This window comes from Fusarium phalaenopsidis, assembly GCF_050370095.1.
Source record: "Fusarium phalaenopsidis strain FUZ10S chromosome Unknown contig_32376, whole genome shotgun sequence".
Classification (NCBI taxonomy): Eukaryota; Fungi; Ascomycota; class Sordariomycetes; order Hypocreales; family Nectriaceae; genus Fusarium; species Fusarium phalaenopsidis.
The window spans coordinates 381797-401123 of NW_028145382.1; the positions used below are offsets into that span (position 1 = coordinate 381797).

The 19327-nt window shown below is 50.8% G+C and overlaps 6 protein-coding genes across 6 annotated transcripts; 2 read left to right on the forward strand and 4 right to left on the reverse strand.

Moving 5' to 3' along the window:
* Positions 1-1476: 1476 nt before the first annotated feature.
* LRP88_14740 (uncharacterized protein) lies at positions 1477-2764 on the reverse strand (the record flags this gene model as incomplete). Its single annotated transcript, XM_083251075.1, has 4 exons — positions 1477-1612; positions 1671-2266; positions 2323-2665; positions 2718-2764. 4 exons carry the CDS (start codon positions 2762-2764, stop codon positions 1477-1479), a joined length of 1122 nt encoding a protein of 373 aa, XP_083093110.1.
* A 1686-nt stretch (positions 2765-4450) lies between these two features.
* On the forward strand, positions 4451-6370 carry LRP88_14741 (uncharacterized protein; the record flags this gene model as incomplete). The annotated part of the gene is made up of 3 exons (XM_083251076.1): positions 4451-4917; positions 5475-5702; positions 5734-6370. 3 exons carry the CDS (start codon positions 4451-4453, stop codon positions 6368-6370), a joined length of 1332 nt encoding a protein of 443 aa, XP_083093111.1.
* A 930-nt stretch (positions 6371-7300) lies between these two features.
* Positions 7301-8941, reverse strand: LRP88_14742 (uncharacterized protein; the record flags this gene model as incomplete). The annotated part of the gene is made up of 3 exons (XM_083251077.1): positions 7301-7829; positions 7892-8136; positions 8675-8941. 3 exons carry the CDS (start codon positions 8939-8941, stop codon positions 7301-7303), a joined length of 1041 nt encoding a protein of 346 aa, XP_083093112.1.
* Positions 8942-11045: 2104 nt separating this feature from the next.
* LRP88_14743 (uncharacterized protein) lies at positions 11046-12998 on the reverse strand (the record flags this gene model as incomplete). The annotated part of the gene is made up of 1 exon (XM_083251078.1): positions 11046-12998. One exon carries the CDS (start codon positions 12996-12998, stop codon positions 11046-11048), a length of 1953 nt encoding a protein of 650 aa, XP_083093113.1.
* A 1350-nt stretch (positions 12999-14348) lies between these two features.
* LRP88_14744 (RmlC-like cupin domain-containing protein) lies at positions 14349-16016 on the forward strand (the record flags this gene model as incomplete). The annotated part of the gene is made up of 3 exons (XM_083251079.1): positions 14349-15020; positions 15077-15418; positions 15474-16016. 3 exons carry the CDS (start codon positions 14349-14351, stop codon positions 16014-16016), a joined length of 1557 nt encoding a protein of 518 aa, XP_083093114.1.
* Positions 16017-16422: 406 nt separating this feature from the next.
* On the reverse strand, positions 16423-17837 carry LRP88_14745 (fungal specific transcription factor domain-containing protein; the record flags this gene model as incomplete). The annotated part of the gene is made up of 4 exons (XM_083251080.1): positions 16423-16574; positions 16637-17036; positions 17131-17568; positions 17634-17837. The coding sequence occupies 4 exons, from the start codon at positions 17835-17837 to the stop codon at positions 16423-16425; spliced, it is 1194 nt and encodes a 397-aa protein (XP_083093115.1).
* Between the last annotated feature and the right edge of the window lie 1490 nt (positions 17838-19327).

Here is a 19327-nt window from a genome sequence, read left to right on the forward strand (position 1 = left end):
TCAACAAAAAAAACAGCAGTCGAGCGGGTCCTTGCGTCAACATTTATTTCCTCCAATTCTCAGATCTCACCCTCGTCAACATCTTGCCCTCTAACCAAATTTTCTCTCCCCCGAGCACGATGGCCAAGCGCGGAAGACCAGCTCTTCAACTCTCAGTTAGCGAGAGACTCGAGCGGAGACGCGCACAACTTGCTCGCTCTCAACGCAAATCGAGAGCGCGAAGACGAGACCCTGGAGGTTGTTGCTCCTCAAGTTCTCTACCATCTTCACCACGCCAATGCGCTTCTCCACATGAGACTTCGCCATCTTCCTCGGAAGATCCCACAACCAGCATCGCACCCCCTATAGCGAGTACATGGCAACAACCCGGCGCTGAATCTCTAGCTATGAATCCACAGACTCCTGAATCTCATCGAGACGACTTCTCGTGGACGGAGGCTGTGCTTGATAACTCACCGGCAAGTCCCGATTTAAATATCCTGGAAAGATCAGAGGCTGATCCTTTAAGCAGAATACTAGAGGCGACCGAGTACGAGCATCACGTGCCCCTTGAGCTCGACGCAACGGATGACTCAGTCTTTCTTCCAAACTTAGACGACTATGGAGATTTGTTAGCCACAACGAGCAACCCAGGTTGCTCGCTATTAGGATCAGATAGCGTATTTCCCGATATGCTCAACAACAGTTCCTGTACACCAGCCACTCCCTGCACGAGCGCCAAGGATGCCACACTCTTACCTTGGTCGGTCCCCGGAGGGAATTTGCCCGACTCATTGCTGTATCCGATGCCGGTCTTGGACCCCTCCTTTACCGCTACCGGGGGCGAATACAACCACTTCGGTCCCGAGCATAGCTACCGAACGACGCAAGAATCCCACACGGGCAACCTTATCAGCGATGATCGGGCGGCTCAGGCTCCCATTCCGATATCAGATGGTTTAGCCATTGATGTTGGTTTATCGTCCGGGCAGGAATGGGACACTATGCTGCAACCCACTGCGCATCCCTTGACCATGCGAAGAGGCTTTGACGACTGTCGTACTGTTCGGCTCATCATTACACTTTCTGTTTGATGAGGTCAGTTTTCGAGCCACAGTAGATTCGCTACATTCCTTGCTTACTTCTGGTTTATTAACAGGGAATACTCTTCTATTTGGTTAATACCGCATGGATTCAGATTTTTCAATGACATCTCCGTCATACACAGGATCAAAGAACACACAAAGAGACACACAGCAGCATCAAAACCCAATGCTGTAAAACACCGTAAGACGGCATGAATGCCAAGCATGGGATGGATGGGAGGGTCTATCTAAGACGTGTTGGCATTCACAGCATACTTCCCGAGAATACGAGTTCAAGATGCATCAGATCGATTCATGTCTGTAGAAAATATTAGGTGACTTAGGGCTCCTCATCACATTAGACTGACAGATATGATGCCTTTCTGACTCTGATGTCATGCGATCTTAACAACTACCATGGCCTCCCTTCAAATTCCGCTTGTTGCTTAGCTGCTTGAACAGCCTCAACAAAGGACACATTCCAGTCATCGTCTGTTTTCTCGGGCTTCCAACCAATGCCGTATCCCCTATGAGCTTGAGTGCTAGACCTACAGACATCTGTTAGTTTGTGTCTTATTATACCATTAGCAAGGAGCAAAATCTTACGTAGAGCAAAAGATACGCTCAACCAAGGCTGTCTGCCCATTGAACCACGTATCCGCAGCATGCTGCAGACTGAGGCCCACGGACTCCAAAGACTCGAGATAGCCAAGGTCGTTGCCGACAGCAATAATCTTCTCAGCTACCTCCAGCCAAGTCTGTCTGCCGGTCTCAGCAAAGAAGAAACCTCGTCGACCGGAGGGTAGATAGGGATCGACGATGGCGCGAGTCAATATAGCTTCGAACAAGGAGGCTAGATCCGTCACGTGGACACGGCCAACTGCCGAGGTATCTGGAGCTGGGTACTGCACCTGGCCAACTTTCAGGGCATTGGTTATAAGTTGAGGAACCTGCTTGGAGAAACGGTGGAAGTAGCCTGTGCCTGCTCCCCAGACGACTGGAGGCATGACGATGTAGGTCCGAACGTTGAGCTGCTCACCTGCCTCAACAGTGGCGACATCTGCTGTGCGCTGTTCATATGGGTCGTCGACTTCGCGCTTCACTTCATATTCGTAGATTCCCTCTTCCTTATCCGAGAAGGTGATGAGCTCGCCGCCTCTGCCCGTAATATCGCTGACGGACAAGTTTGTCGTTCCTGAGAGCTAGAAGGTTATCAGAACACTGGCCAGACCGCACAAAAAAAAAACAAAAAAGCAACTATTTCTCCGCCAATGTCAGGGCGGTAACTTGCGTGGATGTAGAAAGGTTCTACATCCGTTTCCCTCTTCCGCTGAGCAAGTCCCTTGATAAATGCCTTCACTGCGACCGTGTTGAATCCCGTTGCAACATCAAGTACAACGTCGTGTTGACGAGCCAAGTTGGTGAGCTTCTCGCTATCTTCTAGTCCACCTGAAACGAGCGCGGTCTTGATATTCTTCTCATTGAAAAAGTATAGTTGGTCTTGCTTGCGCACGACAACGGTGATAGCTAGATCGCGGACTTGGGTGTTGGGCGACTTCAAGAGGCTGTCGAGCACGGTGCCTCCGCTGGGTTCTCTTGAGCTTTGCGGTCCTACCAGTGGAACGGAGGGCTTGGGGGTATATCTTAGCTTACATGTAGCCCGTGGCTCCCGTGAGCAATAGAGAGCGCGGGGTCGTCATTATGATGCGATTGCAGGCAAAGTGATAGAATAGTGGGCGACAGGGAGTTTCATAAAAGGGATGAAAGTGGCTGGAAGATTATGATTAGATCCGAGAGTTATATTACTGAACATAAGGCCGGCCGCGTGGCTGAGCCGACTAGATCGTGCTTGACATTGCATCACCGATCCCCCACCTGAGACCATCTGATCCTCTACCAGGATATCTGAACCGCGAAAGAATACAACGTAACAGTTTAATCTATAAGTTTTTCCCAACTATGGCAATACTATTATTGAGTACTTAAATACGTCCTCACAATGCGTAATCTTGTGAGGCAGTTCTAGACATTGATGCAGAGTGCATAAACCATACACTGAACGATGTCAGCAACCGGGAATCACAGCTGGCTCAGACCACGCCGATGACGCCAAGTGTTCGTGGCTGTTTGTAACTCAACACAACCATGCAAGAGCCAGCCCCATTTCTCAAGAAACACCTCTGTCACCTCCCAATCCCCGGGTGACCAGGAATCTGCCCATGCAATCATGGCTGCAGATTCAATGCCAGCCGCAGCTCCCCCACCTACAATGTCGTGGCAAAGAGCGTCCTCATCGACTGCATCTTCTCCGTGCTCGAAAACGACCCGTAAAAAATTATCGCGCATGCGAGGACAGGGGAAGAAGTCAATCCAAGGATGGTGCTCTACAAGGACCTGTAAGGGCGTGGGTCACATGTTGGCGGGATAATCCTGGGGACTTTGGGCTAACACCTGGAGCGGCGGCCCTTGCTTGTTGAAGGGCGAGATGGCCTCATACGTGAGCCAAGCGTCGTCGAAGCCGAGTACACAAGTGTGGCGGACGAAAGCATGAAAGACGTTGAAGCGGATTGTATCGGTTAGGTGGATGACGTTGGGAATTCCGAGTCGGTATGATTCAAGCGCTTGTTCGGCGAGTCTCGCCAGAAGCTCGCGGTGATCGGGTCTTCTTCGACACTGCGTAATTCTGTCAACTGCGGCAATTGCTGGACGGGAATTGCAGGGGTTTCGTGTGCCATGACGTCTATAAGAATCTGAAATCCACTAAGAGGTCAAGTGAGAGGTAACTGTGGTTGGGATAGGATCTGCTGTATGCAACTGGCTGACACGCTAAAAAGAGGTTGAGGGGAGAGACAAGATTGTATGGGTGCAGCGGCACCCGCTGTGATAAGATGGAGCTTAGTAAACCAAACCTTGTTAAGCAGAGCCAGTTACGCTAATGCAACCTGCTGAGAGTCGCTAATCTCAATTCGGCGTAGCTTCGTCGGGTCATTGCTCCCACTAGCGCATCCTATTCTCCGTCGCAAGAAAACCGAACACAAACCCCGATTAAAAGCCACAAAGAGAAACTGTAGAACATTTGGTCCCAGTCAGTGAACTTGCCACGCCTATATCTTGGCCGACAGGACTTCCGGTGCGTGGTGACTACCAGAACAAGGCAGCCAAGAACCTAATGCGAAATAATCAGTCGAGTTTTCAGCCAATTTTCAGCCAAGATACACTACCACACCACCTACCCAATGCAGATCTAGCTCTCGTCTTGAAATACCACATATCACCCCAATGTTCTGCTACCAAAACATCGTCCAACACCTAAACTCTTTGAACGTAGCAGCTTGCCACAGCTCAGAAGTCATCTAATTTTTTACCAACTGCAGCGCCGGGTCAAGATGTCTGCAACCAATAATTCCGTCGCAGACGTTCAACTGACGATCGGATCGACCGTGTTCAACGCCTCGATCCTGGACAACCCCACTGCATCCGCGTTTCGCTCCCTCCTACCACTGAATCTGCCAATGTCCGAGCTTAACGGCAACGAAAAGCATGCTGACTTGCCTGAGTCACTCCCCACTGCATCGACCCACCCCGGCTCTATCAGGACTGGTGATCTAATGCTTTACGGATCACGCACGCTCGTGCTGTGGTATGAGGACTACTCGACCACGTACGCGTACACAAGAATTGGGGCAATTAATGATACTAAAGGATTAGCTGCGGCTGTCGGAGAAGGCCATATTAATGTTGAGTTTGCGACGGAAGCCAGCGTTGCGAGTGACCCGACGCCTTCAAGTAACAGGGCTACCCGCCTTAATGTGAGCAGCTATGGGTGGCCGGTTATGGTCTTTCTATGCTTGATGTATATTCTGATATATTAAAGTAGGAAGAGTAATACACTTAATGGTTTTACTTGCTTGGCATGTATTCTCTTGAAAAAAGCTGCCCGGCCATGAACCAAGCTATTGGGATATAGCATGCATCAGGTTGAACAAGCAAGAGATCTCCGTCTGAGGTATTAACTGTCCACTGCGAGGCGAAACCCGCTGTTGTTTTTGGCCTGGTCAGGAATTCGGTCGGGGACGGGGATGGCGCGATTCGGCATCGGAGATCCGCTGTGGACTCGGGAGCCCTCCGCCACCATATGTCAGCATTCGACTTCAGTATTGCATAATCATGTTCCAACAAATAGGTTGCACCCAACGTATATAGACCTGAATTCTCATCATCAATACCGATGCTAAGCCTGCAATCGCAGAGAAATCGTCCCTCTATTGCCAAACGCTCAGCTGCCCCAGCACCAATTACGCCATGGCTCAACGGTATGCCAATCAACAGCCCAAAGGCTTCGTCAACTACATCAAGGCTCTCGCAATTGTTGGCATAAGTGCCGCAAACTCCCACATTCGCATCCTAAAGTATCAAACTGACCAGGCATTCACAGGCAAGTGGCCATGTCGGACACGCCTTTACTGACCAGCTCCTCCAGATGGGAAAGCACACAGTGACGGCCATTACTAGGGTTGGAAGCAGTAGCACCTTCCCCGAAGAAGTAAAAGTCGCCTCTGTTGACTATGATGACCAAGAATCTTTGGTTTTCGCCCTCAAGGGCCAAGACCTGCTCGTCATCACCTTATCCCTAAGCCGGTGTACCCTACGTAGTGCCCAACGTTCACAGCGTCAATTTCTGGGATAGTAAGGCCCTCCGCGATGATCTCCCAGCGGGCAACAACATCCTTGCCAACATCGCCGAAGTCAAGGAACATGGCCTCGTCAGCCTTTCCATCTTTGATGGCTTCTGGTACGAATACGCTCTCTCTTTTGGACGTGCCACATTCGGCATAGACTTCAGGAACCGCACCGCTCTGCTGTACGATGATGGCAAGAAGGCAATCAACGTCTCCACATGGGTGCAAATTGGGCGTTCATTGGCTGCCCTAGCCAGCCTCAAGAGGCTCCCTGAAGATGACAAAGATGACTCTTTGACTCTGGCTCGCTTCCATGACCGACCAGTCTTCGTGTCCAGTTTCAAGGTCAGCCAGGCCGATATTCTGGAGAGCGTCAAAAGAGTAACGGGAACCAGCGACAAGGACCGGCAGATCTCCTCTCAGTTGTCCGAGGAGCGCTACAGAGAAGGCCAGAAGGAACTTGAGCAGGGCAACCAGTTGGGCTTCTACAAGTCTTTGTACGCCAGGGTATTTTACCCTAGCGGTGACACCGATTTTGAGCCCGATAACCAGCTTTTGGGCTTACCAGAGGAGGATCTTGACGATGCTACCAAGCGGGCCCTCAAGTTGGCAGAGAAGAGCTCATAGGAATGGAAACATGCGAGGCATTGTCGACGTTAGTACATAGAGCTTTGAATAAGGATGACCAAGAAAGAACTTTCAGCTGCTGTTAGCATTTTGGGTGGTACAGCAGTGTCCATATCTAGTAACTATAAGTGCCTAGGGAAATAAGGATACTAAGATAAGAGCAGATTAGGGAAGTAAATAACTAGGCAAGCATAATTATAGATATACTCCTTCACTTTATTAGTAATCCCCTTTTAACCAGCGACGGATTTATCATGGATAATGTGGATAGAGACGCAGAGAGTGACTTCGCGGTGATCAAGGATCCCGTCATCCTCGAAGAGGAGCAATTCAAAGAATTTCAGGCTGGGCAGTACTAACGGGTCAGCATCGGTGATGTTTACGCCTCTAAGTACCAGGTCCTGGGAAAGCGGTATCTACCTTGTGGTTAGCCCGCTATCTCCAGTTAGGTCGACCATCCCTTGGCAAGAGCTAAAGACTGAAGGTAACGCCTCTAGAGGGCACAAATACGTGGCCTTGAAGGACCTGCTACGTTGGAACCCTACAAATCGATTTACCGATGCGCTCTTGAAGGCAGGCCTGGCCAGCTGTTTCTTGCTCTACACTATCTGCGTACGGAAGGCCATCTGGTCCACCCAGGTAAGGCCGTCCACCAGCACAACCCTCCCCCAGAAACCCCTCGCTTCCCAGGACTGAACCGACCCGCTTGTTCCCAATCAGCTCCTCGCGATGAAAGAGTTGTGGGGTTACCGCAAGGCCCGAGAATCCACGAGAGCTAGGGCAAGTGCTGTCTGAAACTCGGGTAATAAAAGCGCATCTTGAAAGTATGACTTGAAAAAAGGAGCCAGAAACATATACATAGGTACATATTACATTAACATTTATTCCATTGCAAACCATCCAGGATTGAATTCTACAGGCCATCAGTAATCACACTCGCTCTCGGCTTCCCTCGCCGGCCCTGGCCATCTGATCCATCTCCAAATCGTGGCTTCCGTGATCCTGCCACAAATCTGACTCGTTGTCCGTCAATGACGAAAACGGATGCGCATCACGTTGGTACTTAGAGGGAGCGAGTACAATCGAGGTTGAGCTGCCAGCACCGTCGTTGGGCGTATTCAGCCGCACAGCCCTGTCGCGCCCGCGAGGATCTCCAGAACCGCCAATAGTCATAATTCCCGACAGACCTTGACTTCCCCCGTAGGCTTTTGGCGTGCTGTGCTGAGCTGTGCCGTATATGGCTAGGTTCAATATAGGTTTCAAGGACGGAAGACAAGCTAAGAGATAAATCAGGGCGACATTCTCGGGCAGGTGCTTGCCCGACTTACCGCAGACGGTCCCAACGTTGACCTCGATTCCGGTCCACATCATCTCTTCGCTAAACATCCAGGTGACATCTATGTCGGTGAAGTCGAGCGAAACCACGTAGTACAGCCGGACGAAAGATACGGCGGTAACACTGGCCCGAGGTATCGAAATTAGCCTCAATCAAGGAAATCCCAACATTAATGTCGTGCTTACAATAGACCGAGGCCAAAGATGCCCAAGACTGCCATCTTCTGCGCGTTGCGCAGTTGTAGGCTCCAGATTCCCGGGACAGGAACGAGAAGCAACAGTATATCGGTGATGATGTTCGGTATTGCATTGGCAATAAAGAACATCCTGACATCAACTGGGCATTTGTATGTCATGTCACTACCGCCGTTGGGGTCGAACCTAAGCCAAAAGGCCGACACGGGCATGCATTGGAAAGTCGAAACGAGAATCTAGACATCCAGTCAGCATACTGAGAACGGAAAGCCGACCAAGGAATAGCAGTAGGGGACATACGACGGCGATACCCCAAGATGAAATAATGCCAAATAAAATCCAGATTGGTAATCGAGTTGAGCCCACCGAGCCGAAAATCCGCCAGTAAAAAGCAAGTATGGACCACTTGACCAAGACAATACTCATAGTATACACGTACTCGGCGATAAACAAGTGTGACTAACAGCTATTGCTGCACCGACCGAGCATACGAAAGAGGAGTAATAAAGAGCCTTGATTTCTATAAAGGGGAAGCGGCACAAAGCCGTTTATAAGCATGACCGCGCGGACCACAGGCAGGTCTGTGCGCGACCAATCAGCGGGAGGGGCTTACGTAACAACAAGCCGTGAAAGTAAACCATGAGTCCGTCCAGCGGTGCAGCCCAGATATGCTTGCCAAAGCCACCGCGAGTAGTCACTGGATGAACAGTCAATATTTTCTATCAATATCGGATTACGGCGTCAAACAGCTCACTGTAGCAGGTCACGTCAAACATGAACGCGGCAGAGAATAGCTGCATTTATGCCCCCTATTAGCCATGTAACCGGGAAAGCTTTTTGCAGGAGGGAGGAAAATACCAGCGAAGCGATAATGAGCCAGTCATCCCACCAGAGCCGGCTCTGAGAAAGTCTTCGGGATATGATGCGCAGACAGACACTGGCAGCCCCGAAAACCCAGGTCAGGACAAAGCCAGAGACGAGGGCCGGGACTTTGGTCTCTTCGAGGTCGAGACCTGGAGGCGGATCCGGTAAAGAACCCATCTTTGACCTTGGGAAGATTTTCGAATCAGCATTGGTGATCGAGGAGACAGGTGGTGGTCTCAACGATACTGCAGTGGCACCAACAATACTTATTTTAAGTTATCGGCCGGTTAACCAGTTGCCGGAAGGGTTGGGATCAACAATGCCTTTCTCAGGGGTTCACACATGCAACCAGCCGAGGCGAGTCATGGATTCCCCATTCGTTCATGTAGCGCAAGCCCCAAAACAGGCCCAGAATTTAAGCCACCTACTCTTAAACAGCGGCAGGGACCACTCTATCTTCTTCGCAGACAAGGAGCATATCGTGCCAAGGCTTGTAGTCAACCGCACCAGTCCAGGCGCGCACGTACTAGGCAGATGTGTTGATGTCGGGTGGTGATGTCAATGATGTGTAAAATAGAAAAAAACCATCTTCTTTGTTATTGTGGAAACAGCGTGCCATTAAGGAGCAAGACGCAGCGAGAGCAGAATAGTATCCGTGCTTGAGAGCCGCAACCCCTCTTGCAGATCTGCAGGCACATCATGGTTCAGACCTCGCCTCAACTGTGTGCTCACGGCCCCTGTTGTTCATGATCGACTTTAGTCGCGGTCCTGCAGTACGTTATGTGCCAGGGGATGTGGCGCTAGCGTTTTGCAGTCCCTGGCCGGTCCGGCGCTTCTTGCTGCCTGAACGAGCATCGAGGGAAGCCAGTGTCACGGAGAAGCCTGAGAATACTCTAGCCCATGGCGTTTTAAATGCCGCGAGGTACAGGAATATGACGATTCCTCCCATCTTGGCCTCCTTCTATCGATGCTCATAGCCAAGGCCCGTGAATGGCGTTTGCACCGACCAGGCCTTTATACCAGTGGGCGACTAGAATAACCTGCCAGGTGGGTCGAAGAAATCATCGCCGCTCTCACCATACAATTTTGGTGCCAGTACCGGCGGTGTTTTTTTCGACCAACCTGCCTGCTTGCCTTGATCGGCTAAGGCCTCCAGATCGTCGCGCATCGCTATAGCGTCGTTTGGGGATCCTTTCGTGGGCGGCCCGGCACTGATCGACGGGTACGGAACGGCACTAGTCTCTTGAACCCTGGCTTCCAAGCCGTCGCGAATAAGTCGGAACGAGTCCGGGGGATGCCGTGCCCCAGGTGCGAAAACGATAGTGGCTTGCGAGTGATGGATATGAGATCAGATGATGAGGCGTACGTGGCAGGCGGCTAGAATTGGATGCCCCTCATGCGGGTGGGCGTCCACTGCTGATATCTGTGAATTTAGCTTTTATCTAGTCCGAAAACGATTTAGTCTAGGTGACTGTGCCTCTTGTCACTTAATTTCAAGAACGCAGGGAAATGAGTAGCTGAAGGTTCGTCCCGTCCGTAATAGGTCGTTAACAACCTGAAATACGATCCATCACATGTCGCCTACACAATAGCGAGGGTACCGCTTTTTGCGGGCGTAAGTCTCACCCCTTGGGCTTCACTACCTTGCTTCACACTCACATACACACTTCATCGCCTGTGCTCTCCTCTCCACTGCCTCTTTCCCCTCGGCTTCGCTTCCCTGTAATTATCTCTATGCTCTCTACGTCACTTTTCGGGTCACCCATACTCCATTCCCCACTCCCACCTGCGTTCAATATTGCTCCACCGGCGAGTCATGATGCCGCCGGTGCCCAACTTTAATAATAGATGGATAGATATGTAATCGAAACGGTTGCCGAAAATTATCACAGCCTCTTAAACTACTTATTGCAGTCCAAGGCGGCTTCGGCATGCTCGATTTTGGCCCTGGTAGGGATACTGAAGTCGGTGAGCTTATGACGGATAGAGGCGAGGTCTTTCTTTGCTTTTCTCGGCGTAACTGGATGGATTAGCTTAGGGAACATCGGCACCTCGATATCCTTAGCTGCTTGCCGTGGCGGTGCGAGAGCTACTTCTCTATTCGGTGGCCATAATCCTGACGTCTGGAAGCCCGTGTAGATGTGACAGGACAGGAAGGCAGCTCGATACATAAAATCCCACATTGTAATATGACCATTCCTCTATTATTTCTCAAACATTACGCATTACTATCATTCCATATTAATCCTTTGATTTGCAACACAACCCCAAAACTGACAAGCTAACCCCACTTGAACTGTGCCATCCTCTCGTCACTATAATCCTCAAACCTCTCCCCATCCACAAACTGATAAATCGTGGCATCCTTGACCATCATAGTAAGCGCCATACAATCCACATTCGAAACCTTGCCCTGCTTATGCAGCCTCTTCAAGAGCTGAAGTAGCCTCCCATCAGCCTCTTTCATCTCCGGTGTCTCAAGCCAATTCTTATCACTATAAAAACTGGCCTCCTTATCTGGAAGAGGAACCACATTCATAGCTGCCACGATACTGCTTGGTTCCTGCTTGGGGTCCCGTACGACCATCAAACGAGTGTCGTTGTCTAATGTCTCTGTGCCGTCGGGGAGAATAGTAGGGAACGGACCCTCGTCCGAGACTTGGCAGTTGGGAAAGTTGACCTCGAGGATCATTCTTGCTGTCATTGGCCCAATAAGCATAGCCTGAGCTCTGAGCTCCTCGGGGGATTTTCTCATGGCTTTTTCTGTTATGTGCTGCTTGATGGCTTGGAACTGGCTCTCCGAGCCCATCAGCTCATGCTTCGGTCGAACTTCGACAGCCAAGTTGAAATCTCGTTCAAGACTCTTATCCGTCATGGGATCTATAGTGGGCGAAGCTGCTGCGAGGCCTGCTGGTGTTCCTAGTTCGCTCGGAGGAGGGAGGGCTCTGGTCTTGGCTGTAAGGCCAATGGGATCGCCGACAAATTTGAAGAGGGACTCATCAGTGCCCATATACACACGAATAGTGCAGCGATCCAGGACACCCTTCGCATGTAGGCGTTTGGCATACTCATGGACAGCCTTCTCACCAGCCTCCATCGTCGAGGTTTTGGCGTAGTCGCCAATCTTTGGCCAAGTGATACCCTTGTTGATACCGATGATCAAGGAAATTCTGACAATACCACCGGGCTCCTTGGTCGGATCAGCTTTCCTGACCAGCGTCACCGTATCAGACGGCTCAATCTCTGTACCCGGGAATGGAGGCGGTGTGGCCGTAAACGACACCTCTTCAACACTCTCTGTCATCTTGTCATAGACCCTTGTGACGAGCAATCTCGTCGGTTCCTGATACATCTGTCCATTCGGGAGTCTGAACGGCAATGGTCCTTCGTCCCAGACTGTACTTCCCTCCCAGCCATTACTGCAATCTCTCACAGTTTGTCTAAACCAATGCGGTGCAAAGAGTCCTCGGAAGGCAAAGGGCGCCTTCTTGGTGTCTTTCACGATGCCGTTCATTGCTTGGATGAGCTCTTTTGGTCTATGGATGGGACGACGGTCGATGGTTGGTGGTTTTGGTGTGGCGTCGAAGCGGCAAGTGATAAGATCTGCGCCGATGAAGATGTGGATGAGGGCGTGGCTGACGTTGGTGTCCTTTGCTCTCATCATGGCGACGCGAGAGAGCATCCCGTGCTTTGCGCCTCTCATTTCGGGGCTGTCGAGCTCGGCGCCTGGGATGAGCCAAGGTTGTTGATCTTGGGTGTCTTTCTCAGTCATCTCAGTTTCGCTGGAAGTTGCTGGCTTGGTGGGTGGCTTCGCGATCATCAGAGCAAACGCATGAACAATCCCGCTATAGCACGCGTCAAGGACGAGGAAAGTGCTTGTAGGATGCTTGCACTTGTCATCGCCTGAACAAACACCTGCACCGGTACAAACATGTGTCTCTCCCATATCTTCAATCGTTCCAACATCATCGCATTCAGGATACATCTCGGCGAGATGTCGACGGGCGCCATGGAACATGAATTCTTTGTACACCCTCAAGAAGTCATCGTGGCGTCCAGCTTCAATCGCTTGCTTTTCATTCGCGCAGAACCACTCAGTCCAGGCTTCGTCCTGTTCCCATGTGACTTCAGGAAGGACGATGCTACCGAGGTCTATTTCTTGTTGAGGTTGTTTCTTTGCTGGGCGAGGAGCTCGCGAGTCGTCGCCGACTGGAGTTGAGGAACCACAACCCATGACGAAAATTGGTATAAACGAGAGACTTGAAGTTTGGGATAATTGAAGGAACAATCTATGAAGCAAAAAGCCGGGCATTCTGCGATATATATCTAGCCTTGAATGACCTTCCATTTCTCTTACCGGGTGACTCACTAGAGTTACTACGCCGCAGAGACCAGAAAAGGTAACGTAACGTCCGATGTTGGCTCAGCCCTGGCCGTATTTCAGTGCCTGTGCCCCAGTTTTGCAGCAAATCCTACAAGGATTCAAGTCTAGAACCCCAATTTTCACCAATGAGCATGCACTCTGATCCATAAATAACACCGAATAAGCTCCACGCAACGTCGAGGAGCAAAGAAATTCATGTTGTTTAGGATTGTCAGACCACCCTGTATTGAATCTGCGCTTAGATAGAGCATGTTTGTTATATGTCGGGGCTGTGCATTTCGAGCCCCTGACAACGCGACAGATGACGCCCCTGCTGACTTGTCGTCTTGTCCTTAATCCAACATACTACTAAATGATCGGTTTTCAATGCATTGATCAGGCCAGGCCCTTTTTTATGGACGAACTTGCCGTGCCTTAAATCATGTATATCAGATCTCCAACATGTAAAGCTACAAAACCAGTACCCAGCCGTCCGGAGCGCATTTACAGGCTCTAGTGAGACATGGAGCTCTGTTGAAAGTCCATGCGAGGCCTGCCTCACTATAAGCCTCGGCTGCGGCTACCATACGACGATCGTGGGGGCAGAAAGCTTGGCCAAAAACTGAGTAAATGAGAGCTGAATCGCCTTCTCAGAGCATTCTGAGATCACGTTGTCTTTTATTAACTAGTTTCTGTTTAATTTTGACCACGCCTCTTCCAATGCCAAAGAGCCCAACGCAGCTCTCGGTGTGTACAGAGCGTCAAGCCTTAGTGCGCCGAAGCTCCAGGAAGAGCTCATTCCCTTCTGTGATATTTGATCCGTCACGATGTAGTGGGATGTCCAACTTGCGAGTATTTAGACTTCTCGCACACCGCTCAAGCATGCCCAGCCTCTTTTGTAGTATAGATTAACTGCTCGCCACGAGCTGTGGTGAAACCCCCGTCGGATGAGGTCCAGACCGAGGTGGAGAGCTTTGACTATTGGCCACCTGCATGTCGGTGGCTAGCTGATAGCCTAGTCGCGGCCCGCCGCGTGCACATTTTTTGTCTCGGGTGACGAATGCAATGGCTGCGATAGGTGCAACGGCCGCTCATCTAGATTCGATAGTGTTAGTTTTATCAAAGCCGGCCTCGTAAACAAAAGTGTATATATTGAAGGATATCTTTATGTTCTTCTATCAATTTTCAACCTTCTGCCGAAACCTGCACTCTATCGTCGCCATGGCAGACCCCTCCCAATTCAGCGATCCTTTTTGGAGCCCTCTATCAGATCCTTCTTCTTATGAGCTCGCATCAGCCTCTGCCTCGTACAAAACTTCCTTGTGGAACCTTGTCCGCAATCGCTTTTCTCGCCTGGCCACATCAGACGTGGCCTCGCCCAAAGGCGCGGTCTCGCACGCCAACTCTTCTTTGCCATCTTCGGATCAAACAGTCGGAGTTAATTTCAGGATCGGAGGGCTAGGCACTATCTCTGTCAAATCTGAGCTGCCTGAACAGAACCTGACATTCACCATCCACCCTGAGAACCCCGACACGCAGCCCACTCTCAAGCTTGAAATCACCAGAGACGACTGCATTTTGAAGAAGCGGGAGAATGACTCTGATGTGTATGAGCGCATTCCTGAATGTCTCAACCTTGACCCAGAGGAGAGGGACAGGTCCAAGTACTTCAACCAAGTCATGTTCCCTAAAGGCAAAACATCTGCCCTTCTCGATGTGTCGTCATCGGACAAGACAACCTACTGGATCTCGGTGGACCGGAGCAATGCCCGAATTCGATATGGGCAGCATCTTACCAACAACTCAATGACGTTCATGGAGGTTCTATTTGACCCAGAGAAGGCCGGCTGGATGGATCACCTTGCTTCAACGAAGGTATCCCGGGATAACAATGTGAGAGACCGGACCTTGTTAGACTCGCATCCAGGAAGCTAACCCGCTTTACTCAGCCCCTCCCTTCCAACGACGTTAACTTCAACGAGACGCCAGTGACAACGGATTTCCCTCCCCTAGTGGTACCACAGGACCAGATCATGTTGAAGCAGCTCGAGGAATCCTCAGCTATGACCTGGGCCAACCTGCCCGAAGGCTGCCAGAAGCTGTATCACAACATTTCTGGTCCCAACATCACAGTCCGGTCGCCCTCGTTCCCTCAGCTACCCGAGGCCATCGATCAGAGCTGCAAAGACCCCAACAAGGTGTGCGGTCAGATTCTGAAAAAGAAGGAGGAGGAGGGCGAGTTTAAGGACCCTCTAGAGACCTATCTCCGCATAACTGTCGGTGACAACCTGGTATGTCCTCGCAATATGCCAGCCAATTACCTGACTTTAGCTGACACCCAGGCAGGCCAACTCCCCCGGCATTCCCTATGTCATGGAGATCTGGCCCCCCGGCCACTCTTCGCCTATTCATCAGCACGGTAACGCCTCGGCTGTCATCAGGGTCCTGTACGGCAGCATCGACGTGACGTGGTTTGACGCTCTAAAGACAAACCGCATGCCCAAAGAGATCAACAACCCCGTACGCCTATCAGAGGGCGACATGACATGGTTAGGGGAGAAACAGTACCAGATTCACCAGCTCAAGAACAACTCCGATAAGGTGTGCATCACCCTCCAGTGCTACCAGTTTGAGAAGCACGACATCATCCACGACGAGGCCTTTCACTGGATAGACAAGCACCTCCATATCAACCGTTTTGTCCCCGACAGCGATATGGCTTACGGGCTCTTTGTCCAGAAGATGAAGGAGGAGTGGGAGGCGGAGAATCCGAAGGCCGCGGAGCACCGGATCAACTCAACACATTGGGTAGCGATTGCGGGCTTTTGCACCATTGTTGGCCTCTCTTACGCAAGGTACGGCAGCTTTCTTAAGAAGCTAGTCACCTGATGCTGTATGTATGCTTCTAGGAATAAGAGTGGTACTTTTACATCGCCAATGAGCATCGTCTTGACAGGTACTGAGTCGATACGGTAACCTTCCCAGAGGTGGACATAAGATCGGCGGGCTTTGTATGCAGGAGCTGCAAGGTCTCGCCAACTGGGTATGGTGAATTTGTCATGAGACAACTTGGACAGGAAAGGCCGCGGGAAAGAGAGTGATCAATGGCGCTGTGTAGAGTCGGGTGGATTCCAATGGATGAGACCATTAATGATGACAACTGTTCCAAGTTTGTCCTTGTCTCTCAAGCTTTTCATGGGTTTACCCATCTTCTAACAGCCTCATCATCTGTTGATTTTGATAAAACCAATCCCCCAATTCCACACTCGATAGATCCATCTCCCCGCCAAAGTCATCAGGCCTGCCACTCATATGATCTTGAGAGGTATCTTTCGTCATTTCCGACTGCTTTGTCCCAACCAACGCAGAAGGTGACGCCTCCACAGTTTCCATTCCGAGTCCGGTTGCGGTACAGCTGGCTGATGGATGCTGTTGATATATCTTGGCCTTGGCCTCGATGTATTTCGCCGCAACGTCGTATAATGATCTGAATATCGGGAGTTGCTTACGGCAGGCGGCCGAGTAGCGAGGAAGAGCAGAAGCCTGTTCGAGTGCCCCAACAAAACGTGCGAGGAGTTGGAGGTCAGAGGACTCGCATGTCTCAACAATGTAGCAGAAGAGAATGTTAAAGGGTATGAATGGTGATAGCAAGAGCGATGTGTTGATCCAGAAGTCGAGAATGAGATATTCGGATGCCTGGTCTGCAATGAGGGTGATGCAGGTTGCATGCTCTTGGAGGGCGATTCTCGCAGCCGAGATGCACTCCGGGCATGAGGAACTAGAATTATTTTCTGGCGGTATGCTCTTGTAGATGGAAGACAGCATAGAGTAATCGCAGACTATGTTGGCGTGTCTAAGAAAGTCGAGCACCTGGGGTTCGATCAGCTGGCTTGGAGGTTCCGGGTGCATCTGCGACTTGTTAGTTAGATTAGGGAGAATAACTTTTTGACTGCCAGTCCACTAATAGAAGGCTAATATATGGAATTATATACGGTATACTTACGTCAGAGACGGCCCTTGAAGCTATTCTATGCTCTATTTTAGCAGACAAGACTTTTGCGCGGGACCTCCGAACAGAGACAGGCTGCACAAGAGCGCTGGGACTAAAAAGCTCGTCAAAGACGAGCCCAAATAGTCTGCATAGTTCTATGCCGTCCGGTAGACTGCTAAACCAGTCCGGGGAAGTCCTCTGCTCTCTCAATGGCTGAGGAATGGTAATGTCGTGGTCCCGGATAGTAGAGCATCTACCCAGACGAAGTGCAATGGACTTTTCTAGGCAGTAGAGCCCCCAGAAAAGACGATTCTTGTATTGTCTCTCTTCTGCAACTTCAGAGTTCATTGCAGTGCTGCTATGCATGCCTATCGCCTGGGCAAGGAGCGAAGCCTTCGATACAAAGGCCCACCCCGCGTTCGGCTTGTTCATCTGCAGGCAATACATGGCCTATTTTAGGGAGCATTAGTCAAAAGTCTGTTGAGTGGTATATGCGAGAGTTAACTGATGCTTACCGCCACGTACATCGCATGCACGTAATCCACCGTCGCAGGTGCGTGGAACGAAAGGTTTGACAGGACAATCTCAAGGCTGTTCTTACAGACAGATGCTTGTGCAGCATAATCATGCTTTGTGCTGAGGTCTGTTGAGACGCCAGAACACTCATAAAACAGCCAATAGAGACCCAGGTGAACAAGAACCAACTCGGCATCGGTCATCGGTCCTGGGGAACATGCCTTGACCACGTACTCGGTGAAATGGCCAAGGGACTTGAATTGGAGAAGAAAATGTGATTGTACTCTCCAATTCTCTAGATGTAGGTCAGCTATCGAATGCAGGCGCAGCACCCAAGTTTGGACGGACCTTTAGCCAGCCTTAAGCAGGCCATGATTTTTCCAGTTGGGGGAAGCGGAAGATCTCTAATCGTGTAGCCTAGCGGGAGATTCTTAGAGAAGGGGTTTGAGGCGTCGTACGAGTTGTTGCGCCGCTGTTGAGCTTCAACAATGTCACCCAATGACTTGAGTGCGGACGTCATCTCGGATGCAACAGGTGAGAATATGTCATGGGCCAGGACAGCTTGAAGGAATTTTGTAGCAAAGACGGCTTGGGAGAATAGAGAGGGCTCAATTGCGTCCGCTTCGGTCAGGGCCTGATTACCCCCCCTTTCGTGCACTTGAATGTTGGTTCGGGGAGGTTGGGTCAAGGCAGATGGAGGCCAGGGGTTTGGTGGCGGGTGACTGATTGTTGAGATGGTGTCACCGATGTTTTGGTGGGCAGGGCTAAGACGACTCATAATATCTGTCAAATCGTCAATCTTTTGAGAAATCTCATCCATCCTGCTCTCGCTGTCAGGCTAGGTTAGTGGTCGAGCGACTGAACTGGGAGGCACAGTTGAAACACACTAGACACTCGAAATCATGACCCGCTGTCGCTTTGCCCTTTTCTTCTGGCCCAGGTCGTAGGTGCATTGTAACTTTGCCTTGATACAATGGGCACACGGATGGAGACGATCGCATTTGATCTAGTGACAGGCATGTTAGTTACGACGTTGCTCGTAGGCGCGATCGGTCGAACTTTTCGTCTACGACAACGGTCACACTAAGAGGCTGTTAGTACTTGAGAGGATGCACGGAACAGTCATAATGGAGCGATCTTGGGGTAATACAGCTAGCTTTTCTGTCGCAGAAGGCTCATGGCCGTCTCTCCCGCCAGGTGGGCCCTGCTCCTCATCAACAAAGGGGCTGTCGCTGTCAACTTGGGTGGTGTCTTCAACGGTAGGAATACCGCCACTGTAGGCGGGAGTGAAGGTTGCCATTTCGTCACAAGTAGATCAGCCAGTGATACCAAGGATCCAATGCAGGCCTTTTCCCTCGATGACGGGCGTTGGAAATGAAGTAGAAGACCGGTGGCGCCTTGCCCAGAAATTGGAAGAAACGGCATGTCACGTGCGTCAAAGCGGATCGAAAAATGTGCGCTCCGCTCCGAAAAATGACGGAGTTACGGAGCTCCGCATCCCGCTCCGGACGCATCGACGGAGGCTCTTGGCGCCCGCTCACCCTGGATTTGCGGCCGGACAGCTCCCTCCGTAAGGAGTCTTGCCCACCTGCAACACTTCTCGTGTTTGTCGCATTTAAGATGGATTTCAATTTCTTCTTGCTTCTCTTCGTCAGGCCCTATTCGTGCCTCCCCTTCTAATCTCTCTTTTATT